Raw genomic sequence first — 27,685 nt, 5'->3', positions numbered from 1 at the left:
ACTTGATTCGTTTTTTCTTTTTTTTTTATAAAGATCTTGGACTGTTTTCAACTAAGACATTAGTTGAAGCCAATCCTGATCATATGATAGAGGTCAGAACGCAGGTTCAGCAGACATCTGATGAAAATTGGGATCCACAATTGGGTGGAAGGGGATGGTCTTGTATTAGCCATCGATCTCACACTACCATTGCAAAATATGCTCAATATCAAGCTTCCAGCTTTCAAGACAGTCTCAGAGTATGTTTTCATCTTATTTTATAAATACCTAACTAATATCTTGTTAGAAATAATTTTTTTTATTTTTTTTTATTTTCAAACATAAAGGAAGAACGAGAAAAAGTCGCTGGAATTGTACCAACCAATCCTAGCAGTAATCTCTCTGATTCTGATTCAAAAGATTCTACGGGAAATGTTGTAAAGAAGAAGAAAACTTCCACTGTTTGTAAATTATTAGAAAGTTTATTTCAAAAAATTTGACGTTGAATAATATTTATAGATTTTTTTTTTTTAATTTTTTATAGGGGGTACCCGGACTAAAAGCACCACCTGGATCAAAAATGTTGAGGTTCGGAACTAACGTAGATCTTTCAGATGAAAGAAAATGGCGACCACAGCTGCAAGAGTTAATGAAACTGCCAGCATTTGCTAGGGTTGTGTCAGCTGGAAATATGTTATCGCACGTTGGGCATGTGATTCTTGGCATGAACACTGTTCAGCTATATATGAAGGTAAATTATTGTCATTACTTTCTGCCATTACGATGGTCTTAGATGATCCAAGTGGTCTCACTTGGCACCATTGAGATGAGCATAATAGATGTGCACAATCACCTTGAGAGTTTATTTGATCCACAAGCTTTTATTTTCACTAAGTCTTGGATATTTTCATTTCCTCTGTGATCAACTTTGAAACTTCTTCCTTTGTAATCAACTTTTGTTCCATATTTAAAGTAATTTAATAATTTCAGAAAAAAAAGGTTGTGTTTCCTAAAAAAAATCGATTAAATTATGTTAGGTACCTGGAAGTAGGACGCCAGGTCATCAGGAAAATAACAATTTTTGCTCAATCAACATAAACATTGGGCCAGGAGATTGTGAATGGTTTGCCGTGCCGGATGCTTACTGGGGAGTCATCTATAATCTATGTGAGAGGTAGAATGAAGATATTGTTTATCTATATTTTTTCCTCAAAATAAAATAGATTAATAATAATAAATACTTTTTTGTATGCTTATATATTCTTTTATAATTATATGTTTTTCCAGGTATAGCTTGAATTATTTACATGGTTCTTGGTGGCCTTGTTTGGAAGATTTATTCGATGAAAATGTCCCAGTCTACAGATTTCTACAACGTCCTGGCGATCTAGTTTGGGTTAATTCTGGTAAGTATTCTTTTATCATTTGTTAGAAACGCTTAACAACTTTATTTTTTTGATCATTCTCTTGAATTATTTTGCTGAAGGTTGTGTACATTGGGTACAAGCGGTTGGTTGGTGCAATAATATAGCCTGGAATGTTGGTCCACTTACTGCCAGGCAATATCAGTTAGCCATTGAAAGGTACGAATGGAATAAATTGCAGAGTTTCAAAAGTATTGTGCCAATGGTTCATCTTTCATGGAATTTAGCTAGAAATATTAAAGTTTCTGATCCAAAATTATTTGAACTAATCAAGTAAGTAATTTTTAACATTATTTTCTAATTTATTAAATGACTATATTTTGAACGTAACTACCTAACAAACAACATTCAAAAGGGATAATTGAAAAAATAAATATTAGCTCTTATCAACGTCCAAATAAAATTTCGCTCTTTAAGTTTTTGTGAATACAAAACTATATACAATTACGCTTCTATTCAGAAGGCTTGCTCTGCATCAACATGCTAAATGGTAATCGTAAAAAGAAAATTACTTAATACTAGTTTGTCAAGGTTTTTGGCTACCCTGCGGGTTTCCTAACCTAACACTTATAAGCAACACTTATAATAATGATATTATTCCCAAGAATACCTTTCTTTTTGCAGTTATTATGTTAATCGGATGTTTTAATTTGAAAACAAATTTAGAATTGGTTTGAATTGTACTTGCTTGCAAAATTGAATTATCTTCGTATGTTTGAAAATAATTTCACTTTGTTTTTATTTTTAGGCATTGCTTGTTGAGAACTCTAAAACATTGTGCCCTTACTTTAGAATTTGTCAAAGCAAAAGGTGTTGAAGTTCGTTTTCATGGAAGAGGGAAGAATGAGGCGTCCCATTATTGTGGACAGTGTGAGGTAATTTAGTTAACATTCAAGTTAAAATTGATGGTAATCATAAGAGCAGGAATGAGCTAGTTCTAGATTTGGACGCATTGGACTCAGAACTTGGAGAGAGGCCCAAATTCAAATCCAGAAGTCCTTTACGAGAGTTTTTGCTCGTAGGGCGTCAATAAACTCAGATTATGCATACTATCTCCTCCAGCGTTTTAGTACCAAAGGTCGTATATCGCAAACTAGCGCTCGAAACGCAATCAGAAAGAAGGTTGTTTTCTTTCATCTTGTCAGAGTAACTTCTCCTGTATAATAAGGAGGGGTATTCACTGGAACAATAGAGATCGCCAAGAATTAGTCGCACTAGTCGTTAAATGAACTAATCACTGCAATCTTTTTTATGACATCACCAGAAGGGAAAAAATTTAGAAATGGAAAGAACCGCCGATCCTTGTTTACTGTTTAACCCAAAAAGTAGAAAACGTTCAACATTATTCTGATTGGTGACTTATTTAATGACGGGGTGCTACTTTACATCCTTGAAATATTTTTGAAAGGCACTTAAGAGAAACCGAGTGAACAAAAAAGATAGCGACTTTTAGTAGGGAGGATGTTCTACTACTGTCAAATTGCGGTTGATTAGTTCCACACCATTTCTAAAAACGTTAATTCGCTTTAAGGGCGGATTCGTGATTTCTTTAGTTGTACTACAGTACGTACACGTGCATTTTGCGTGCGTATCCTCTGTTTTTGTTTTTAATATGAATTTCTTATTTTCAGATGGAAGTATTTAATATATTATTCATCAGAGAACAAGAGAAAAGGCACGTGGTGCACTGCTTGGACTGTGCTAGAAAACAAGCACCAGGATTAGAAGGATTTGTCTGTCTTGAAGAATACAGAATGTCCGAATTAATGGACGTATTTGACAATTTTAATTTACATCCTGTGGTAATAATTATAATTTTTCTGTTTAATTTTTTTTCAAAGTTTTTTAATGATTTAAAATAATCTCATTTCTGTTTCAGCAAAGCCCAAGTGGATCATTAGCGTGATAATTTTGCTGCAAGAAAATTTTTAATTGTGTAAATGAAAAAATAGCGGTGCGTGGAGCTAAAAAAAATCCACCAGTTTTTAAATGGCGTTTTCAGTGAAGTATTTTACATATCACTTATTTCTTATTTAGAAGAGAAAAAGGACTATATATTTAATTTTCTCCCCTTTTAATAGTTCTTACAGACTTATTTTATTTTTTACCATCAAGACTGCAACCAACATCTTCACAAAAAGAAAAAAAAGACTGTATTTATTTATATGTGCGCGCGGATTCACCAATTTTAACTTTTATTATTTTGGAAGAACTTGTGTGATCTTTGTTTTCAGTGCTCCAAACCAAAAAACTTTTATAAAAGTGAAAACAAAAATCTTTAAGAGTTTATTTTCAAAACCAAAAATTCTGTTTCTTATAGTAAATTTATTAAAATAAGAGTGCGTGGAACTCCTCAAGGACTTCAAAGAAACTTAACAATAGGAAAGTTTAATTTAATAATTGTGGACATTATTATTTTTAATTTAAATTAATTAATTTATTTTTTATTAGGGACAAATATTAGTTGATTTTTTTTTCCATTGTACATGAGAATAGAAAATTATTTAAAATGCTAAGTTTAAAAAACTAAACAAAAAAAAACAGATTGATCTCAACGCTTGTAAATAGGAGTCTTGTAAATGAAAGAAAATTTAATTTATCGGAGCTATTAAAAGTTCTATATATACATAGATATATATATAATTTTTTTTTTTTTGAAGCATTATTGACAAAATTTAGTTTTGAGAAAAACAGAATTTTTAAATAAAGAACGTTTCTTTTATAATAAAAGAAGTTAATGAACATTGTTTTTCCATATTAAGTGCGCTTTTTTTGTATCATATGAATTGTGGGGTTTTTATTTAATTAGATAAATTTGTATTAAAGGGAAAATGTAAAAGAACTGCCATTGTGTTTCTATTTGAATAATTTAAATTACTTAATTGTAAGATATTAGATGTAAATTTCTATATAAATATTTCAAATTTGTACAAAAGAAAGGTTCAATTTACTTTATTTAGAATGTTTGGTTCATTATTTTTCTGTATCTAATAGGTTTATGATAAATTTTGGATAATTTAAAATTTAAACTAGAACTATCTGTCAAAGTGACTGGTAATCGGAACTTTGTTCTTGTTTTAGAAATTTATTTTTGCATCCACATAACTAATAAATGTGAGAAAGTTATTGATATATTTGGAATATATGGTGATTGTCCCTTTACTACCTTTATTGAAAGGGAACAGTACATAAAAGAAAATACGTGAGAAAAGATAGTAAACGTAACTATAGTTATGTATGTTTTGATTTAGCCGAAAAGATATTATAACCTGCCTGTGTATTACCTGTTGGGTCGGCAACATCTGTGAAAACGGGACACTGTTATACATTATTACTGGAATATCAGTAATTTTCGTCTGATAAACTTCTTTTTAATTATCTTTTATTTTTGTAACCAACTTCAGATTCGGTACTAGAAAACAATACCTACCGTTTTCTTTTCTTTTTTTTTTAATGTTTCAAGAATTTTCAAACCACTTTCTCTTGAACGTTTTCACTGTCAGGAAGTTTCACGGTCGTCACCTTTGCGATAAAAAAAAAAATCGTTTTTGTCCCCGAAGTGACTTATTATATTCATCAATAATTCATCGTATCTTTAGAATAGCTTCAGTATGTAAGTAGCATTCTCATTCTTTGCTTGTACAAAAACCAATTATATGCATTATTCTTTAACCAAAATTATAATACCAGTCGTTTTGACTGATAATAGTTCTAGTATTATACAAAATAAAAAGTAATTTGTTAGGTTTTATGATTCAAATTAAAAGAAATAGAAACTGTTATTTAGGTTACCCCAAATTTTATATTTTTAAACATAATGGAATCAGTAGAACTTACCCAAATTAGTTTAATTTTTAAAAAATTAAAATTGCCAATATTGAAGATATGCAATTATTCTTTTGCCTTCATGTTTTTATGCTGCCAAAGCTAAATTCAGTCTAAATGAGGTCAGCTATAATTTCGAAACACGTATATTTCTTCAATTTGTACATCGTGTAATGCACTAGAGAAAAGTCAAACAAATATTTGGCGTGAATCACTCGAATTTCTGCCACTTCAGCTCTCATTGCTGTAAAACATAAGCTTGGGAATTCCCGCTAATCTTAGTAGCTACTCATGTAAATCCTAATAACGCCAACAGCTGGTAAACCACACAGCAGAACTGAACAAAGAAACAATACTTCTTTTTAGGGTCAGCTAATTACTACTACTCTGTATTGTAAACCTTCCTTCAGTTAATATTTTGAAAATGTATGTAAATTTATATTTTAAGTATAAAAACGTTAATTCAAATAATGATAATGTATTACTTTCACAAACAAGAAAGAGTTTCCGGTTTTGAGGTAATCGCGGAAGACTAAAAAAATCCATAGACAATTCACAATTTCGGTCACGCAATTTTCTTCATATTGTTTCATGTTTACTAAAGTTTTGTCGCATTATAGTCACAGTGGTGTGGAACTGTTCATAGCAATGAGAGTTTAGTGTTGCATCTGAATTCAAACCAATTTGCAATTTTTTAGTCGGCATTATAGTTACTGTTTCTGACGATGATTTTGTGACTCACTAACAAGCTTGGTTCTTATCTTTTCTTGTTCAAACACATCCCAGTATTTCAAAACTTCATATTGCGAAAATCACTCACAACATAATTTTTCGAGAAATAAGACATAAATAAAAGTGTTTCTGTAATAACTACAGTTAGTTTTAACAAATTAGGGGAACAGGTGTTCTTATTGTCTTAAATTATTTCAAAAATTTCAGAATTACTATATTATAAAATCGCTTTTCCATTTTACCTATTTCTTCCCATCCACTCAAAAACCGCTTCAAAAAAATGTTTGAACATATACGAAGTTTAAAAAAAAAAATCCTTATGCCATTTTTGAGGAAATAGTCAAAGCAAACACTATCATGAAAACAAAATCCAAAGTTTTGCCTACCTTTCAGCGATTTACTGCTTTTGAGATATTCTGTTCATGCACGCTAAAGCCTTGTTTTATTATAATTATTATTATTATTATACAGGGGAACTCAAAACGCGCATTTTTGGTCAAATCATAATTTTGAAAATTTGACTCTAGAAGAGAAGTAAGAATAGTGTAGATATTTAATTTCAATTGAACAAGGGAGGTTCTGATGAAATAGTTCTTGTTTGGACTGAATTTGGCTAAATAGATGATTCTGTGCCAGAAAATCATTTATTTTAAACAATAATAATAATATTATTTCAAAATAGTACGGATATGCTAAAATAAATATTCTCCGAAATGGGGAAAAAACTCATTTCAAAAAAATAATATTGGTACAAAATATAGTGTCTTATTAACAAACAGAAAATAGAAGATCCAAAATTTTGTCTATTTTGAGGAAATTACAATGTTTAAAAATGTAAAAATAAATACAAAAACAACCTCAGATTTTATTAGATGCCTCAGATTAAAAAAAAAAAATCAGGGAATAAACGTTTTTTAAATTTAACAGATAATTTTTGTGAATGGTCAAAAACATTTTTCGCAAAATATTGAATAACATTCTCTGAATACTGCCATCATGCTCAGGAAATGTTTTTTTTTTATTGATATTTATTTATTTCAATTCGATCTTTACATTTTAATTAGACTTCTTTTTTTTATAGAATGAAATAAATAAAATAAATAAATGTTCAAATTAATTTAACTCTCTCTCTCTCAAAAAAAAATAAATAAATAAAAATGTGTTCAGTAAAATTATATAAGGTTTATTATTGGGTAATTTTTATATACGCTCACAATTATTATACAATCAAAATCTTCATGTTGATCTCATCTCTATCATACTTTTTCTTCCTTTTTTAAACGTAATTTTATTATAAACATTTTGCTGACAATGCTTTTTTTTTTTTAATTCCATTTAACATAGAAAAACAAATATTTCCTAATTCTGTTGTAAGTTATTTTCGATCAATTTTTGTTTAATTTTGTACATATAAATGAAAATTTGTCAATGTATTTTTTTCAAAAGTCCATTAAGAGGTGCCTGTATGTTTTATAAAGCATTGTTAATTGTAATTATATTTGTAATAACTTTGCGGAAAAAAAAACAAAATTTTAATTAGCTACGACACTGCCACAATCCTTATTTACAAAAGAAAACAACAAAAAAAAAATTTACGTTCAGGGTGTAATAAAAGCCCATAGTTTATAAATAGGTAGTGATCATTGTAAATAATATAAATAGATATAAATAAATATATATAATAAAATTATAGGCATTTGCCATCATCCCATTTACATTCAAAAAAAAGTAATTGTGGAATACAAATAAAAATACATATAATTTTTTTGTAATAATAATAATACCTCCAACATCTAATGACCTTAGCTGTTGATGCTCCCCCCCCCCCCAAATAAATATCTATACCTCTAAGACATTTACAATTTTAAGAGTAAATGACTCTCACTAAATGTAAGAAATTGAAAGAGACTCTTGCCACTAAAAATAATTTGGCGTGCTTTGCAATATTTTATTTATAGTACAAAAGATTTAAAATTGTTATAATACTCTCTGTTATAGTTTTTAATAAGGGGTAACACGCTATCATGTCACAATTTCTGGTTGAAGTTTGGGGGTTACTTCTTGACCAAAATCCATGAACAACAGGTGCGATTTAACCGTTGTGATTATTAAAGTTTTTCCTAAAGAGAGTTCCCAAAACTTTCCTTAAAACTTTGACAAACCTCAATCTTGTAAAGGCCTTTTTCTTTTATTTAAATTATCCCCCCAATATTCTTTTATTGTGGGAGAAGAATAACCTAAAAGTTCCTCAGCAGTAGATAATAACAATATTTTTAGTTCTATCGACTCTATAATAATTAATAATAAACCTGAACTAATCCTGAAATTTAAAGTTTTGTCGAATTAGATAAAACTGGAAATAAAATCGTATGAGTTTTTGAGTTGAAAAAATAAAATAAAAAAATTATTCAAACGGATTTCGTTAGACTTGTAGCGCTAACTAATTATAAAAGCATATCACAAGCACTTATTAGAAACATTTTAGCGGAAACCTTATCAGAAATAGTTGGATGAGATGGATTAGCGTTACTCTGGCGGGAGAAAAGAGCGCGCGCTGCTAGCAATGATAATCCCAATATAATTCCTCCTCTCTGTTTATACTCATTGTGGCAAGAAAGGTACTGCACTTTCACAAAATGTCGATTATAACGTTAATAACAGTTGTAACAGAAAGTCTTGTGAGCTTCAACCAGTTTTATTCATTACTCCTCATTCTGGGTAATTGTAACCCAAAACCTAAATGGCCTGATATAGTGATTGCGGCTACAAATATATCCACAAACCATTATTCCTAAGTTTAAAAAATGTAAAGATTCCTGGGATCGTAAAGTATTTGTTGAATGCTAAACAAGTCGCGTCTTGTTAGCCCGCCCACTGGACTACACAGAGCTCGAAATTTTCTGTTAGTACTGCTTTACAGTTGCTTATGGATTTTCACCTCTCGGAATATAATATCGTTCAACAATCCAATATAGCAACTCTTTCTGCATCTTCATTTCTCTCTTACTTCATTGAAAAAAAAAGCAGAAATAAATAACAGTTTAAGGATAGCCAATATACAGGGTGTTCAGCATAAGACTACGGTAACTTCGGGAGGCGATTCTGGGCATCATTTGCAACAAAAAATTCCATATAAACTATGGCTCGATTCGGCTCCGTTTTATAGATATTTTTAATTTTATGTTTTTTCAAGGTGTTACTACTTTTTAGCAAAAAGTTGTCTATATTTCTCAAACTATTAAAGCTGCAGCTATTTTAATAAGCTCATTAGAAAGAAGATTAAATTTCCTTTTAAATAAGCTAATTTGTATTCCAAAATAATAATATTAAGTATTTTACTTTGTGGCCCAAACATTAGAAATAGCAAGTTTCTAATTTTTTCCAAAAACTTTGACTTCATTTTTCTCAAAAACATTATATATGAAAAAACCGTGCACTATTTAGGAAAAACATCTACATACGATCACCTTTCGAAAGGTATACAATAATTGGGGTTATGTTAAAAATTGATGCAGAAATCTGTGATTAATTGCATAAAAGTAGGCCTCAAAACAGCGTCGGCATTATGAAAGGAATTCACCTACCATAAGAATATAACTGATCATTTGCAAACGTGTAATTTAATAATTAATTAATTTAAGGACTATAATCAAAAATATAAAATTTACATTACAAATAATAAAATAAAATAAAAAGAAGAAAAATGAATATGATGTTAAATGAGTGTTAGGTACCAATTTCAAAAGAAAGGATTTTCGTTTAACGAGTTTAGATCTGTGTGTTATTCTTTAGTTAATTAAAGAAATATACTAAATAATGTGAATAAATCATCATTTTGAACTACTCAATAAACTTTTGGAATTAACAGGTTGTGAAGTGCTAATGAATAAGCCGAACACAGGAGATTGTGGAGAACTAATGAATAAGCCAAGAACTTATTACTCGCTCTGATCCCCAAATTAAATAATAGTGGATGGAATACTTCACCGAACCGCCAGTACACCTCCACGATCGTCTTAGCGTTCGGTACACCCTATCAGGAAAACATCTAGAACACTCCCGCCTAGCTTCTCCACTATTCCGATCTACGAAACCGTAGATGTATAACATATCGCGATATTCAATATTCGAATACGCTGGCATAATGATAGCAAAATGACAACTAAATATCTAATGAAAATGTAGACTTTAAACTATCTTTTCGTCTTCTTGTATTTATTTGTTTTTATAAGCCGTATTAGGATAAAACATATCAGTTTTTAACTTGGTGATTAGAGCGATAAGTAAGTTCCTTTCATAATGCCGACACTGTTTTGAGGCCCACTTTTTTGCAATTAATCACAGATTTCTGCATCAATTTTTAACATAACCCCAATTATTGTATACCGTTCGAAAGGTGATCGTATGTAGATGTTTTTCCTAAATAGTGCACGGTTTTTTCATATAAAATGTTTTTGAGAAAAATGAAAAAGTTTTAGGAAAAAATTAGAAACTTGCTATTTCTTATGTTTGGGCCACAAAGTAAAATACTTAATATTATTATTTTGGAATACAAATTAGCTTATTTAAAAGGAAATTTAACCTTCTTTCTAATGAGCTTATTAAAATAGCTGTAGCTTAAATAGATTGAGAAATATAGACAGCTTTTTGCTAAAAAGTAGTAACATCTTGAAAAAACATAAAATTAAAAATATCTATAAAACGGAGCCGAATCGAGCCATAGTTTATATGGAATTTTTTGTTGCAAATGATGCCTAGAATCGCCTCCCGAAGTTACCGTATTCTTATGCTGAACACCCTGTATACTACAACAGGTAACATTTTTTTTTTTCAATTAGCTCCAACAATTGCGTTTAAACTTCTATACTCTTTAATTGTGATTAGGCAAGCTTTTCTAAAAAAGTTGCATTTCAGTCTAGTACGAGATCTTTTCATTACATAATATTAAACTGACCGAAATAAGTGGCTAAAATTTCGAGTTGAGAAAGTAAAGGTGTGATCAAACGTAACTATTTGAAAAATACTGAATTTTACTCATATGGATGAATTTTTCAGGAAATTTCAATTTAGGAGAGTTCTCGCAGTGTGAAAGCGGTAGGCAGTAATCTTTCATTTTACTTGATCCATTAAAAGGTATACCAATGTGTAACACTCCTCCACCAAAAGTCTTTTTAGTTTTAGTTAGTCTTTTAGTGCTTTAAAGCCAAGTAACATAACTAAAAGTTGAAAGTTTGAGCAATTTTTAGAATTTTAAAAGGAAAAAAAATTGTTTTTGATCGCTCAGATTTTTTTTCCAATTATCGTCAGAGATTTTTATTTTCTGCCCGCACCTCAGAATGTGAACCAGATTCCCCGGACATGACGGTTCGAAGACTTGTCCTTCAGAATAGTAAATAACATGGCATACTTCGTTTTGAGTACTGACTGAAGATTGAAAATTATTTGTGGGGACTTTTAAAGGAAACTAAAACTCTTTTAGAATATAAACAGTAAATGGGTGTTAGCTTCTGAAGGATCTTTAACTGTTTATGGTCTGAGTAAACTTAGGCCAAAAAATTAGATCTGAAGTGAGTAGCAGCTACATGACCAACAGTATGAGCTTTTTTTTAATTAAGATCTATTGTGTATCCTGTGAGTTTCATGTTCGTTAAAATGTTACAAGGTATCTGAAATTAACCATGGGAAGTGTCCTCACCATCCAGCTGTGTGCGGGGTAAAATGTTAAGTGTAAGTTAAGTTATGGATGGGTATATATGTTGAGCTAGAATTTAACTTAGGCACCCTAACTTTAAATAATTTCATATTTCTGCGGCTCTATTTGTATAGTGTGATTGTTGGGATGAAGCAAGGGAGATTCAAGAAGTTAAATGGGGATACTCAGGGACACCTAGGTTCCTGAAGATCCCTACGAGGAAGGCGTCCCCCCATCAAGTTTTTAATGTGTAAGTGGTGTGAATGTATGTTTGATAAGGACGAGTTTGGCCGTGAGTTCACTAAAGATCAAGTAGTAGACAAAGGAATACAGGTGATGTCAGCCTAAGGATTGGTGTTAAATTGGATTGACACAGTGGCACCAAAAACTATGAAGAAAAAACGCGCACCACTTGTGTGTAAACTGTCTGTTAATTGATCAGATCTACTTGCTGACAAAGCGATTTACTAATTCTCATGAAAGTAATTATCCCCTAAGCAAAGTTTTTATTTATTAAAAAAGTAACGAAAAACTTCTAAGTTACCACTATACATTTCTTCTTTAACATTTAATACATTTATATTGAGGGCCTTAAAAGGAATTGTGAATTAAGTTTTCATATTGATTATTTTTCTCCAACAAGGATTCAAGAAGAGGTCACTGATACATGTAGATATCTTGTACATGTTTGATTAATTTTATAATAGTTTAGGACAGCTGTAGAGATTATAGCTTAGATTTCAAGTAAGTATACAATTTTTCTTAATTTCTGGGAAAGTTTGAAATAATTTTTTTATCAAACTTAATATAATGTTTTATTTGAAAACTGTTGATAGCAAGTAGATAACAATGTATTACTCCATTTCTGATATCTTACGGTAAAGGGAACCGAAAAACAATTTGTCTTTGAGTTCAGTAATTTAAAGATTATGGATGAAAACGTTTTTACGAAGAAAACTATTATTTCAAAACTTATAATTCGACATTTTTAATAGAGGAGATTAAAATTGCTAATGGTAGAAAAATATATTCGTGATTTCCTTTGTAGAAAGCAGTGTTGTAGACTGTAGGTTGGGAATAGAGGGGATCCCTGCAACTCTCGTATTTATTTACTCAATCCTAACCAATCATCAACCTACGATCACACGGCTTGTTGGTGCAAAGCTGGATTCAGTCACATTTGTTTTCATGCCATTAGTAGCGTGTTTTACTGTTAAGGTTGTTTTTCATTTATCTGTCTAAAAGTGATGATTTCATAAAAATGGTTTTGCAATTTTTGTAAGTGAAATAAACTTTATGATGAATTGAATTACGCAGTTTGAAATTACCTCATTTGTGAATAATTTGAAATGCTCGTTCAGTTAAAATAAACAAATGTTTCTTTTTTTTTTAGTAGCATCCATATGCACAATGTAGTTCGTGTCTATGACCATTTAATTTAAAATGGAAGCAGAATGTGAAGATCCCAATAGCTTAGGAGAAAGTATTGGAGATGAAGATATCTCAGAGATAAATGAAAAGTTACCCCAGAAGTTAGAAGAAAATCAAGTCCCCACACCTAATGTTGACGTCAAAGAAGATGCGGGTGATGTTGACAAAACACAGATTGTTGAGCCAACCGGCAGTTTGCAAAGTGAATCTCAGAAAGTAGAAAGTGTGCCTGAAGTGAGTCGAAATACAGAACACGTTTATGAAAATGGGAAGAGGAAAATTAAAGAAGAAAAGCCGCCGACCAAGGTAATGTCAGCAATTAGTTTTTTTATTCTACGATAAATTTTCTTTAACTTTAAATAGAAAATGGAATACGACAAATTAGATGTTGAATTTAATATCTTATTAGGTCAAATAAGCTTCTCAACATTCTAATGTAGTCTTTCCTGATGATTGATACAAGAGATTGGGCAGTGGTTAGTTAACTTAGCTTTCAAAGCAACTTTCGAGAAAATAGAACCTGTATTCTTAACAGATCAAGAAATAATTTAGAAAACTAAATGTTAAGTTTTGGAATTCTGTCTCCTAAAAATATTAAGTGATATTCTGACGTTTACTTTAATTGAGTCAAATTGTTTTAGGTTGTTGTGCGAAGATTACCACCTCTGATGACAAAAGAAATATTTTTAGAACAAGTTTCACCATTGCCTCCGTATGATTATATGTACTTCGTCAGCGGTGATCTTTCATATGGCATACATTCTTTCTCTAGAGCTTATCTGAATTTTATCAATCAAGAAGATGTCTTTACCTTTACAAGAACATTTGACAACTACGTATTTGTCGATGCAAAAGGTATTTACAAAAATTTCATTAAAATAGAAAAAGTTTTGTTTTCATTTCAACGAATGTAATGATGTTCATCTTAATATTTTTTTCGGGCAGCCAAACCTAGAAATCTGCTTTATGATGTTACTCATCACCATTTATTTATCTAGAATACGGTCAGAGTTACTTGTTTCCTAAATATTACAAAAAAGAGACTAATTTTTCATAGGTGTGCCTAAAACCCGTTAACAATCATGATCTATTATTTTAAAGTTTATATTTGCTTTAAAGGCCTCTGGGTTGTCTGGAAAATAATGAAGGTGTAAGGGCAAATTTAAAACTTCTATTTTAAAAAGTATTTAATTGATCAAAATAGTCTCCATTACAATCAATATCTTTTGCCAACGTGTTTAAGCTTTTCCATACCCTCTGATTAAAAATTGATGTTCTTAGAATTTATGAATTCTAGAAAGACCTTTTCCTCCGCTTTTTGTTCATTAATTTTTTTCTTTGCAAGAAGTCCGGATGTCTAAAAAAGTGGTATTCGGTAGGCGAGATGTGTGGAGAGTAGAGTCACATATCCCCAAGCTTAATTTTTGTAATGTCAGACTTGAGGTTGACTGGAGAATTGGTTCTTTTAGAGTCACCAAAGCTGGTTTTAGTACAGCCAACTTCCGATGCATTGCATCAATTTGAGTGCAATACTTCTCGGCGTTAATCATTAGAATAGAACAGGATTTCTAAATCTGTAGTGAATAATTTTAAACGAAGCTCACCAAACAGTAAGCATTACCTTTTTCTCATGAGCAGACAACTTTGAAAATGTTCGAATGTTTCTTCTTTGTCCAGCCACTCAAAACGTCCAGAACGTCTAGTGTTGCCGTGAACAACCCATTTTCATCGTATGATCCTCTCAGAAAATGTTCGCTTTTGTTCCTGCTAAGAAGTGAAAAGCAAAGTTCTAATCGTTGATTTTTAGGCGGTCATTCAATGCGTGAAGAATCCATTTTTACAATTTTTCATTTTGCCGATCAGTGGGAGGTGGCAAGAATCGGTTGATTTTTCCAACTGAAAGGATTTTCTCGAAGCAGCTTTCGCAAATGTTCATTTTTCAAAAAAGACATCCTTCCACGACCTTTTTTGCCCTCTTAGCTGAAATCTCCCTCGTAAATTTTTGAACCATCGTTAAACATTGGACTCGCTACCTGCCAGAGCCCCAGAGAGTACAAAACTTTATTAATGTTTTTAATGTGTTTGTGGTTTATTTCCATTTGAGGAGCCTACTGTTAATGACTTGGTAGTCAGCGGTAATTGATAGTTTCAGGTTAATTTAAGGATTATGGAATTTTTTCTTATGAAAGTCAAAGCTCTTTGATAGTATATATTTCCGTAGATTTAGCGTTATCTATTCTGCAAGCGAACTTAGACTTTGCTTTAGGCTTTATAAGTATTTAACTGTGTTGAAGATAAACAATTTTTTAAAAAAAATTTAATTATAACTTGATAGAGTTTTGATCGAGTGGTCGTTAAGATCTATCAAAAAGGCAGTGGCAAAGCCGCCATTACAGTCAATTGATTGTAACCTCAACACAGATCATGCTCGTTTTGACGCAACTAGTTCATGTCAGTACCAGATCAACCGCTGGTAGAGGCCGAAACTAAAGAAGCATTTGTTTCTCTGTCTCGAAAAACCAGAGTTTAAAACTGAAAAAGAAAAGGTCAATGAGTAAGCAACGCACATATTCTGAATCATAATTTAGGATTGAAAATATTGTCTCTTCCCCAGATTCCATTGGGTATTTTATCTAAAGTCGTCTACTGTATAAAAAAACTGTATATTTTGAACGTCCACTATTGGTTGGATCATACAGTTATGCATTTTCATCTACTTTCTATGCACTTAATTTTTTATTATCTTTAAACCAAAACAGATGGTAATTGATAAACTTTGGTCTGAATACTGTTAAATACTGTCACAAATAGCATATTACAATTTGAGCGTGTGCAAAAAGAGAAAAAGAGCTTACATTCTTTGTTAAAACTTGAAGTGCGGGGATATGGTGAGATGTAACAGCTTCTTTATAACATGCAAAATAACTTACTCAAACGATAAGAACCATCTAAAAACTTCCTATTTTTACCACTTTTGTCAAACGACTTCCTAACTACCATTTCTCTTTCTTTGCGAGTCGAGTCTGTCACCGTTCTAGATATGACCATTTCGATTTCTTTAGTTTTATTCCAAGATCATAAAGAATGCGATATTTATCATGTTTTGGTTAAAGGTACAAAAGTCAGATTTTGCAGAGAGTTGATTGTTCAGGATTTGAATGAAAATCTCCTCGAATTAAGTATTCATCTAAACCATTTGGTTAAACTAAATAAGAATGGATTCTACATCTCAATTTTTAACCCATTTTGGACACAAACAGGGCGAAGTGACGCAACCGACAGTAAATCCTTGAGTAAATTGTCAAATAATTTTCAACATACCTGTGGGGGTTTATAAGTAGTTTTGAGCTAATTATTGCCGTATATAATTGCATTATGTATCAGTATAGTAAGCTTTTTTTTTCAAAGTATTTTCACATAGACAAACAATAATGACATCTATTTTTTTCTCCTATTAGGCCAGGAATATCCAGCAGTTGTAGAATTTTCACCATTTCAAAGAGTACCTAAGCAACGTTCAAAAAAGAAAGATACTCTAACTGGGACCATTGAATCAGATTCACTGTACGTATCATTTAAAGAAAATCTACTCGCTGAGGCTTTGGAAAACTCTAAACCAGGGGCTAAATCTATGAAACAGCATTATTTTGAGACGGAAAGTAAGTCATTATTCGAATAAATAAATAATAGAAGTGTAAATTGTAATTAGCAATTTATTCATATTGATTTTTTACCTCCGAGAAGAAGTACTTTGAGTTATTGTCAAAATTTTTGTTATCGAGTATTCACATGAATATCCCGTTTAGATCCATGAGTCAGAAAAAGTGATTTTTGCGATCAAGGTCTTCCATCAGTGTGTTTTTGAATGTACACATGTATAGGACACTAACCATGTATGGGTATACTTACACAAAAACTAATCTGGTGTGAACATTCAACACAACTTATTCTTACTCCAATTTTCCTCTAGGGTATAACTTAAATATTTTTAAAAGTATTATTTTCAAACATATTTAATTCTAACATTAACCACATTTTAAATTTGCACATTTCACCCGAAAAGACACTTTCATTCTACCCTATCTATTCTTTCTTATTTTCCTTTCCATTATTAGGTGAAGACAAACTTTTATAAGTTGTTCAAACTTAAAATTTTGCTTTGATATTCCTACGAGGACAAAAAGAAAGTTACCCTAAAGTACTAATACTGATTTTTTTGAGATTTTTTCAAAAACGCTCTAAACTTTTTTTACATTTGGTTATCTCTTGCTCAGAGGTAAACTATAAATTTTATTTTTGTTTTTTTTGTAGGAATTTCCTCAAAGCTGAAGTTTTCCTCTATCGAAATTTTTATTTTTGTATAATTTTTCCGTGAAAATAAGTTAAGGGGCTTATTTGGTGTCAATTTAGAGTAATGTAGGGTCCTATCGTTTATACAACTTGACGAGAATAAACTTGAGTTTCTAAAATTCTGAATTTAAAGAAACGTCATTATCGAAAGTGTTATATTCTAGAGTTTTTTCTCCGTTATTTTCCCGAAAGCACTCCAGTTGTTTTTTTTAATCTTAGTGCAATAACTACCCTTATAAAGACAGAATCTTTTTTCCAGAAAAGTTCATTTAACAGCCATTCACTTAATGACGGTACGGTATTACCAATTGTTTAATTTCACAGAGAATTAAGTACGCTATTAAAATTCTTAGAAGAAAATTGATTTATAAAAGTTAACTCTCTCGAGAGGTTCTATCTAGCAATTTCTTATGCTGTTGAAACAGAATAAGAACCTGGAGTACAGTTCGCTCACAGCTATTTCACTACGTCACGAACGTCTAATTTCGGAGAGCTAGGACAAGGGTCCAGTTCGCTCGAAACCGGTGGTTGTAACTATTCATTAAATTGAGGAAATGATTGCCGTCTCTTATTCCAAGGATAGCTTTTGCCTCAGCTTGCTCAAACTTGTTTGCGGGCACCTACCCATACACATAATATATAACTTTTCTTTCTAGAGATTATTATAGTATTCTACGAGTAAACTCGTTGGCAGCGAACGAGTTTAGTTTTAAGCAAATTTGGAATAATTGCATTGGGTGAGAATGTAAGTTGTGCGTAGGTGTTTACATCAGATTTTGTATGGTTGCAGTATCTACTACAGAAGAGATTAATACCACTCCATTGCTTGAATATTTGAAACAAAGGAGAGCAGAAAAAGCACGTATTCGTGATGAGAGAAGAGAAGAAAAGAAAAGAAAGGAAGCTGAAAGAAAATTAAAACAAAAAGCGAAGGAGAAAAAACTGGATGGTGATGAAGAGGAAACCAAAGATGTCAAGGTAAATACATTTTCATTTATGTGCCTAAATTCCCTGTATTTTCTTGCCCACATTTCCTTTTACAAGTTTTCCTTAATCCTGATATTCCCCTTTTATTCACAGATCCACCATTGTACTGTATCAGCAGAAAAATCTTTTAATAAAGGAGAATTCACTCTCCTTCTTAAGTCAGAAAGAGAGAAGGTTACCGAAAAAATTATTGCAACCGATGATAAAGAAAGTAATTCCGCAAGCAAAGGAATATTTGCGAAGGAGTCATTTATAAACAGTGATAAAATCATAATTAAAAAAAGGAAGGAAAGAAATGTGGATAATGTTAATTTTCCATCGGAAATGTTAGAACATAATAATAATATTTTGCTAAAGCACCGAAAACCCTGTAAAGAATCTAATCCTGAATATCACTGCAATAGGCAGAGTAGTATATCTTCAAAAAACTCTGATTTGGAAGAAACTAAATCAAACAGTTCTCAAATCAGAGTTGTAACCAGTATTTGTGAGGTAAAGAAGGCGGAGAAACAAACTCAATACCTAAGGAAAATATTAGGCTTATCATCACAAGACAATAGTTCATCAACAGAAATGGATACAATGAAATCAAGTTCCTTGGATAAATTTTGTTCAACGTTAGACAGTGTTTCACTTGGTATTTTAACAGATAGTGGTAAACAAAGGCAAGAACCAAAAATCTATGTCTCCTCGCAAAAAACATTATGGTGTGACCGTAATATTAATCCTGCACTACCTTCTGCAAGTTTCAAAACCAGCAATGATATGCTGACCAATAAAAATGAAAAAGATATGAAAACTATTTCCAATCCAAATTTACGTGATGAATTTAGAATGAAAGTAACTAAAAAAGAAGATTCTGGCATAGATTCCTGTCAGATGAGTAAACCCTGTAGAGGGGAAGTTGTGATAGATAGGGCTTTGAGCACCAATAATGTACTTCCTAGTGCCTTTAGAAAAACACTAACTAAAGATAGTAAGAGGGATCAATAATTTGAAGAGAAAACAAATTACTATTTAAAAAAAAAAACTAAGAGCTCTTAAAATATCATTTGATAGTTTATTGGTATATAATTATTATTATTTTGTTTTTTTGTAGAATATGGACCAATATAGACATGGTATCGTATCGATAAAATAATCTTAATCATGCTTTTTTTTCTTCTTTTTTGGCGCTGTGATTCTTAATTTCAAACGTCTTTCTTGGCCAAAAATATTCACTTTTAATCCATAATTTTTGTATTTATGATTACAATTACATACAATCGGGGGAAATGATGCCTTATAGGAATGGTCTCTACCAGTATTAACATATATGTACCTTTAAAAAGAAGTTTTTATAACTAATTTTGTGGTTTTTTACATAAATTAATAATTGTAATTGCATAGTGATTTTTGCCAGCCAAGGTTTTCTAGATCAAGACTTCATTTATATGCATAAACTTAAAATCATGATCTGTTATTTACCAAAAAAAAAAACAACATTGGATTTAGCTATTTACTTATAAATTTTGCTGTTTTATAAAAGGCAATTTTACAAAATATATCTAATTTTACAGTTTACATTTTGATTTTGATAAACTCCGTTAAACTAACCCTGTATTATTTGTTTTCTACTCTTTTTTTTTTAATGCAAAAAATTGATCGAAAAAATGTTACATAATAATTGCATCTTTTATTCTCATGATGCCGGCATCCTACAAACTGATGCACTTTCTCATTTAAGGCACTATTATTTGTGAAAAGTTAAAACAAATGTCATATGATTATCTCTCTTTATTGCTACAATCCTTCTGGGTTACCCAATCGCCGCCACTTTTTCCAGTATCTCTTCCTTCTCCACCAGTTTAATTTCACCAAATGAAGAAATGTATTTAGGCTTATTAATTAGCACCAATATAGTTACAACTAACAATGCTGTTTCTGTTATTTTGTTAGTTTATGTTTCAGTTTGATCTTAATCAATAATTACACAGAAGTTTATTTGTTTGTTCTAACAAACAGTTGATGAGAGGCATGTATTTCTTTTGTAACGGTAATTTTGAGAAATGACTTAAGCAAGGATTACTAATCCTAAGTTTTGGTAAAATTCAGTAAAAAACGAGAGTTTAAAAACATCACTTAATTTATAAAAAATCATTTATCGTAAAGTTGTTAACCAGATATCTTAAGTAATCTACTAGGGAACTGTTCTGAATTACTGGTAGGTATTTTGCAATTATCCCATATTTCTTTTTTAGCCATTAAAACCTTTTCTATTTTTCTCTACTTTCATAAAATAAATAAATAGCAGAAACTTCGAAAACCTTTGTGTTTTTGTGACAATAACAGAAAGTGCAAACCACTTCTAAACTAGAGGCATTCTAAAGGTTTGTAGAGGTTTTATGACCAGAATTTCATATATATTGTATGCATATTTAAAGTCTAGAGTAAGATTAAGGTTACATTAATTATAAATTTATTTTTTCCTAAAATGAGGAAATATTGCCGTCGTTAGCTCCCAAAGTCGTTACTATGCAATGAGGTCCTATGTAAATAGTACATCACCTGCCGGGTATTAAGAATTGTCTATTCTGGTAGAGAAAACTTAAGGCAAATAGTCTCGAATCAGGCACAGAATTCTTCCCCAAAATACGGTTATATTACATTAATTTCATTAGTTTAAATGAATTGGTGAACTTCTAAACTGCACTGATTGTTTTATTTCTCTAAAACGAGTCTCTAAGTTCTATTTATGAAGTGATAGTGGTACGATTTGTGGTGCAATTAACTACACTTAAGAGTTTTGCGTTGTTTTTTTTTAAAAAAAACTTTATAGAAAATTTAAAGAATATAATAACAGAAAGTCGATTGTAGTTTTACAGCAACGATCAAATTTTTTAAACAATCCATCGATCTATTGTGTATGTAAGAAAAAATATGTCGATTGTTCATTTGGTTTACGTAAACTGAAAATTCTCAGAGCTCCAGCATTCATTTTATTAGTTCTCTTTAAATGATAAGCTATATTTGTTATTTTCATCTTTCTCTTAAATTTGTAACTGCTTTAGAAAAAGTCTTAAAAGTGCTATTTATTGCATTTTTGTTTCTCCCACACTCAGTTTGCATTTTGTTTTTACATAATGAAACAGGTTATTAAACATAAATTTTAACATTTTTTAGAGAGTATTTTTGATATTATTACTTTTAGTCATTGAATTATTTGGCAAGTGCGATAAACGCATGTTATCTTAGATCTTATCATGGAAGGATCTAAAAAGTTTAGTATAAATGGAAATTAATAAAATTATTTTATTCTTAACAAAATTATTTAATAATGGAATTTAGTTAATCTGTGGGGTTGTTAATAAGTAGCTGATAAGAACACTAATTTCTAGATTATTTAAACAAAATTTGAATTATTGAAAAATAAATGAATTTGTGTAATTATGCGTCTTATTTATTTTCATCGATTGCCAACAATTATTCTATTTATACTGAGCACATGCAGATTTAAAACTGAAAGTCGTTTCAGCATCTTGGAGTAAGCTACATATAAATGAATGACCGTAAATAATATATTTTAAAAAGTAATTATTTTGTTTCAAGATCTGTTTTCCTTAAAAAAGTCAGAAATACAAATATTATTTATTTCGTACAATAAACTAAGTAGAAATTATACTTTTTTAAAAAATCTAATCCATTTTTTATTTTAGTGAACTATTTTTTATCATTTATTTTTTTCTATCTTACAAAACTATTCATTTCTATCACGGTCAAAATCAGTGACACGACCTAGCATTGCAGAACATTATTTTGGTAAAATGACTTCAAAATTCATAAAATATGCCAGATCAAATTTTGTTTCCTCTAAACATTATGCAAATAATAATAATTTCCTTTCGATGACTCTTTCTAAAATCATCAAAGTAAGTGATTTAAAGAAATGAGTATTCAATGATTTAAAAAGAAATATTTTTAAGTATTATGTGTTTTTGTTTTTGATTTGTTTGTTTAGGTTCTTCAGGCCAAAGACAGAAGGGAAAGGGATGGAAAAGATAAAGACAATAAGGCCCTTAAAAAAAAGGAGGAAAAAGACAAGCAGTTGAAGGAAAATAGGTAAAATTAATATTTATTATTTTTTTAAACATATTTATAAATGTCTATTCAAATCAAGTAAATTTGATAAACCAAAATTTTGTTTTTTCTTATGTTTTAAAAATAAAGAGAAATAATTTTTTATTTGCTGTTAAGCATTCCTCGAAGTATAGGCTATAATTTTCTATAATACCCATTGATGGGTCCATGTTCTTGCTAGCTATGCTCTTCCATTACCAAAAACTTGGTTACTTAAGGGTGGTAATTAGAATCTGGTCTGTAAGCTGTTTGGGTAAAGATTTTTGATTCGGTACTCCAAACTGGATTGTAAATGTTTGATATGACATTTGGCTTCTTGCGTTAATCACCTTTATTGGAATATTTTTATTAAAATTTGAGTTCAAATTCAAATCTAGCTGAGCTGAGTTTTGTTATCTCCGGACCATCTCGGTGGGACGTAACTAACTCGGAATAAGTGATGCCCATGCAATTCTACCACCTAGTATCAACCATTATTTGGAGTCATTCACACTTCACAGATTTTGCAATTTTTACAGACAAACATACTACAATACTAGTTACCCGACGAAACCATTCGAATTTTTCGCAATTTTTGTTTGAAGTAACTTCTAAAATACGTTCTGACAAGTTTTTTATTTTTAAATAACCTGCATAACAAACTTTGGTCTATTAGTGATTTGCGATACTCAGTAAGTATACGGTTAAGTTCATCGGTTACTTGTTATGTACCATTTCCAAAGCATATTTTAACCCTTGCATTTTATACATCTTTATAGATCTTTAGGTTTGTAGTGCAGATGTGAAATTAACGTTAAAAAAGGGGTTCAAATAGATATTTATTTAATGATCTAGAAAAATAGAATACTCTGGTATTGGAAAGTGTAGGGTTACACATTACGATTGTATTTTACTTGTTATAGGTATTTTACTTGTTGTAGGTATTTTACTTGTTATAGGTATTTTACGTGTTAATTAGTGTTATTTCTTTATAACAACCTGGTTTCTTAATTTTGTTTCCCTCATGTGTCTAAAAGTTTTTGCATTTTGTTAATGATGTTATCCTTTGCGTGGTAGCTTATATTTTTTTTTTAATTTTAGAACAAGGGAGTTTAAAAATCGAAGTGGTAAAAGTTATCAAGAAGAACGAATCAGACAGGCTGAACGACGCGAAGAGAGAAAGAAGGAATCATCCAATCTATGTTACGATAATAAAAAAAGTGAAACACACAATCAAGATGGCAAGGATCATGATGAAAGGCCTGAGACGGCTGATACACCGCCAGTGCAAGAAGAAAAGTGTCGTTCGTACATTGAGAAAAAAAGGGCGTACGAAAATAGGAAGAAAACAGAACTGGATGAATGGAAAGGTGACGATGGTGATAAAAGAATCAAAACTGACAGAAATAGAGGTGAACGTCGGCAGAGAGAAAGGGAAAGGAAGAGAAGAGAAGAATTTGCATCTCGAAAAGGGTTTGATAAAAAAAGTAGCGATATTGAGAAGAAAAAAACAAAATCTTACAAATCTTCTTCAAATGAACATACCGCGGATACAAAGGAAATTGTGTCGGAGACAGATAAGAATATTAAAGCTACAGATTCCGCAGAAGTACCAGAAGGTCAGTGTGATTCTAAAGAAACATATCAAGGAAAAGGCAAAGAAAATATCAACGAAATTAATGATGTAAATTCTGACGAGATAGAGAACTCTGCTGTTACTCAGAGGAGGAAATCACTGGAGTCTGGGGTTCTTGCTCCAGACATTCGAAAAAGTGAAGGTTTTAATGTTAGTTCAAAAAGAAGGAATTCATTGGAGTCAGTAAGTGTGGTCAACACAAAACTTGTTTTAGATAAATCCAAAGAGAAAACTAATAAAACATCAGACAGTAAACATTTGGAAGAGACAGGCACAAAAAGAGTGAAAAATGAAAAATCTAAAATTTTAAACAATGATATTGTTAAAAAAACTAAAATGAATTCGAATCCAAACAATGTTAAAGAAGAACAGGTTAATAATGAGCCTTCAGGACAAGAAAAGGCCAATGCAAATAATGAAAATGAAACCATAAAAGCCAGTGATCTAAACACTAAAAGTTCAGAAACATCTAATAGTGCACAAAGAAACAAAGATCCTCGCTCGGACCGAAGAATAAGAAATAAGGTACGTTTTTATATTATTGATATAAAATTTAGTTTTTTTTTTACTACTACCAAAGACGTCTGCTGCCTATTGTTAAAAATGAAAAGGTAATCAGTGGTTTCGATCTTTTGATCTTTAAGTAGTCTTATTAAAAATTAATATCTACATATTTTTTGAAGTAAGTATCACATTCATTTTTGCCTACGATCAGTCTGAGCAATAATAACAATAGCATCCCATTCACTGATATTGAGTGAATTTGTGTGAAGGAGGCCATAAAAATTCTTAGTTATTACTATATTATTATATTTTTTTAAAACTGATGTTATTCTGCAATCTGAAAACATCTATTTTACTCCTACTGATGCCAGAAGCTGAAACCACACCCCTGAATAGTAAGTTCTATAAAACTGAAGCCAACTGTCAGGGATTACTACTAACTACTATCTTCTACCCAATTAAGCCTTAGACTAATATGACAAGTGGTTTTGTGTTTCTGAAACATCAAATCTTTTTTCCTTAAAGGATTTCTTAACTAAAATATTTCACTTTATATTCTTCATTAAGATTCAATAAGGAATTCTTTAATCCTGCTGGAGTATTAAACCTCATTTATTTATAATATTGTATTACATATACACTAGCTGTGGATGTAATAAGATCCTACAGTAGCAGGTCCTCATGGACACTAACATATTTTAATATATATATTTTTTGTTTTATTTACATAAGTGAACCTAAGAGTTAGCTAGCCAAAAAATTAAATCTTGAGTACATACCACTTCCAAAAGATTTTTAAGAACTGGCTCTAATTATGTTCATAATAACCATTTAGTATTACGCAATAATTTTTGCATTCTTTGTTTATTCCTTATTCAAAAGAGTAAAATCTGCCATAAGGTTCAGATACTACCAAGCAACGTGATGCAAGTAAAAATGTATTTCTGAGAATAGCTTTCTTTTCCTATCTCATAATTCTCATCCGGGCTAACTTACCAACCTCACAAATAAACTAAATTTATTGATGGTGTTTAATTTATTTGTGCATCGTATGTCAGATGTACTGAAATATAATTTTATTCAGTCATTCTTCGAAGTCGTAGGTTTTCTTTAAAGAATAATAGGATTTCTAAGAAATATTTATTTTATTGAGAAGTAGGTTCTTAGGGGCGTCAAAATAAATATATAAAATATAAATAAAAATAAAAATGTAAACTTAATTGGGCTTATTAATTCCCTCAACACTACAATTACCATGAATCCTCAGAACAACAATCAACACTACGCAGATGTTATTCTTGCACTTCCATAAATCTTTCTTAAGCTCCATTTTTACTCTTCATGGAGATGGTGGTAGCCAGAGAATCAAAATTTACTATAGTTTAGCCTTCGTACCAATTAAGTTTTTTCAAGACCCAAAGAAACTGCTCTGGTGAATGATAATTAAATTTCCTAAACATGGATCTTCTAAAAGCCATTACTATTTCTTTTGATAGAAACGTTTTATCGGAGAATATTGAGTTTTAGAGATTACTCAGGAAACTTGAAACATTTTCCAAATATGCCTTCCAGTATGTAGTAAACATGCCCAATAGATTTTAAGGGGTATTTATATAATATTATTAAACGTTGACATGAATGTTTTGTGTACTAGGATCGCCCATCACTACAAATTTATCGGCCAGGCATGGGTAAATTTAGTAAACAACGTTTGGAGAAAGAGAAGGTATTAGGGAGCAGTACGGAAGTGGATTCACCTGCACACAGTCCTTCGCCGACGCCAAAGGTCAAGTTCCCCTCCTAGTTGTTATAGACCATCTTTGTATATAATAGTTTTTGTGAATATGTAAATTAAAGGAAATTTAGCAAAGAGAAATGGCAATGGGAGTGTAAGTTCTTAAATTATGTATAATACGTAATTAAGTTGTTAATTTATGTATACGTACATAGTTTTGATTCAATGTTAATTAAATTTCCTTAATGATATATATGTATTTTATTGTTTATATGTGTTGATTGTAATTTACATATATATAAATATTGGTCCACTTAGTGTTTGTTTTATATAAATAATTATATAGTACAGTGTCTAAATAACAAGCTTACAAGGTAACAAGCTTGAGCACAATTTACATTCAAGTAGGTCATATTATAGTGTTCTACTGAAGGTACTTCCGTCAAGAAATTAGTGTTCAGTTGCCAACTGGTTTGTTATTATTTAGAGTAAGTGCGATTCATATAGAGGTTTGAATTTGTTTTGAAATTTTTTTTGATGGAACAGACCTTTTGCCTCCAATTTGAGGTGATTCTGGGGAGAGGAATGTACAATTTAAGAGACTGCGATATATTTTTTGGTAATATAATGTTTTTCTTTTGCTATTTTAGAAAAGGGATGATATATTTATTTTTTTAAATTTACATAGAATTTTATTTTATTTTATGTAACTCTTTCTAACGCAGTTTTTCTGATGAGGCTAATCACTTGTTTAATCCAAAACTGTTGTAAAACAAAATTCATATACGCAAAATTAATTGCGTGTATGTATTTCTTTTTAGAATACAATTTTGTCGCATGTAACATATTTTTTCTTTTGTTTTCTTTCTTTTCCATAAATTTTATGTAATTTGAGAGTTTAGTTTACTGAAACTACACGGTTTGAAATTCCTTAAGATAAAGTGTTGGTAACACATATACTTGTGTGTACTTGAGCACGAAAACGAAAACTCACAGATAGCTCAAGCTTTATTTTTCGTTTAGATATCTCACTCGGAGATCCTGAGAATACATGGTTGACCAAAATCTCTAAACTGATGTATTATGAAACAAAATTAATTTTCCAACTTTCTTTACAATTTTTACAATTGGTACCCTTATTTCTCATTAGAAGCGCTTCAACCGTGATTAAGGGATTGTTTAATAATCAAAACATTTTCTTTTCTTTTTTTTTAATTTTATGGTAAAAAATAAAAAAATACATGTGAACATATTTCTCATAAATAGTGCAATGAATCAATTAATTGGGCTAAGAA

At 30.6% G+C, this 27,685-nt stretch overlaps 2 protein-coding genes across 11 annotated transcripts in view; both read left to right on the top strand.

Annotated features, from left to right (window-relative positions):
* Utx (Utx histone demethylase) overlaps positions 1-3,533 on the top strand; it is a 114,341-nt gene extending 110,808 nt beyond the window's left edge. For all 6 annotated transcript variants that reach the window (XM_074133815.1, XM_074133817.1, XM_074133818.1 and 3 more), the window contains 9 exons: positions 34-239; positions 327-440; positions 524-730; positions 1,017-1,153; positions 1,267-1,385; positions 1,466-1,676; positions 2,152-2,278; positions 3,035-3,205; positions 3,283-3,533. In XM_074133815.1, coding sequence (XP_073989916.1) covers positions 34-239; positions 327-440; positions 524-730; positions 1,017-1,153; positions 1,267-1,385; positions 1,466-1,676; positions 2,152-2,278; positions 3,035-3,205; positions 3,283-3,309 — 1,319 coding nt within the window. In that variant the 3' untranslated portion in view covers positions 3,310-3,533. The remainder of the gene's footprint in view (positions 1-33; positions 240-326; positions 441-523; positions 731-1,016; positions 1,154-1,266; positions 1,386-1,465; positions 1,677-2,151; positions 2,279-3,034; positions 3,206-3,282) is intronic.
* Positions 3,534-3,687: 154 nt separating this feature from the next.
* Positions 3,688-27,237, top strand: LOC141457187 (uncharacterized). Of its 5 annotated transcripts, none has more exons than XM_074133826.1 (8): positions 3,688-5,016; positions 13,046-13,389; positions 13,725-13,938; positions 16,542-16,742; positions 18,224-18,411; positions 22,418-22,518; positions 23,617-24,676; positions 26,310-27,237. In XM_074133826.1, exons 2-8 carry the CDS (start codon positions 13,096-13,098, stop codon positions 26,457-26,459), a joined length of 2,208 nt encoding a protein of 735 aa, XP_073989927.1. In that variant the 5' UTR covers positions 3,688-5,016; positions 13,046-13,095; the 3' UTR covers positions 26,460-27,237. The 5 variants fall into 5 exon arrangements, with proteins under 5 accessions (XP_073989927.1, XP_073989926.1, XP_073989929.1 ...); XM_074133825.1 differs by lacking the exon at positions 3,688-5,016 and adding an exon at positions 11,978-12,396; XM_074133827.1 differs by lacking the exon at positions 3,688-5,016 and adding an exon at positions 12,733-12,930 and having other exon boundaries at positions 13,049-13,389.
* Positions 27,238-27,685: the final 448 nt, after the last annotated feature.

This window comes from Rhodnius prolixus, unplaced genomic scaffold (assembly GCF_049639745.1).
Source record: "Rhodnius prolixus isolate KJV_2025 unplaced genomic scaffold, Rpr scaffold_10, whole genome shotgun sequence".
In the NCBI taxonomy this organism is placed as follows: domain Eukaryota; kingdom Metazoa; phylum Arthropoda; class Insecta; order Hemiptera; family Reduviidae; genus Rhodnius; species Rhodnius prolixus.
The sequence above is the reverse complement of the archived record's forward strand: the minus strand, read 5'-3'. Positions and strand labels throughout refer to the sequence as shown.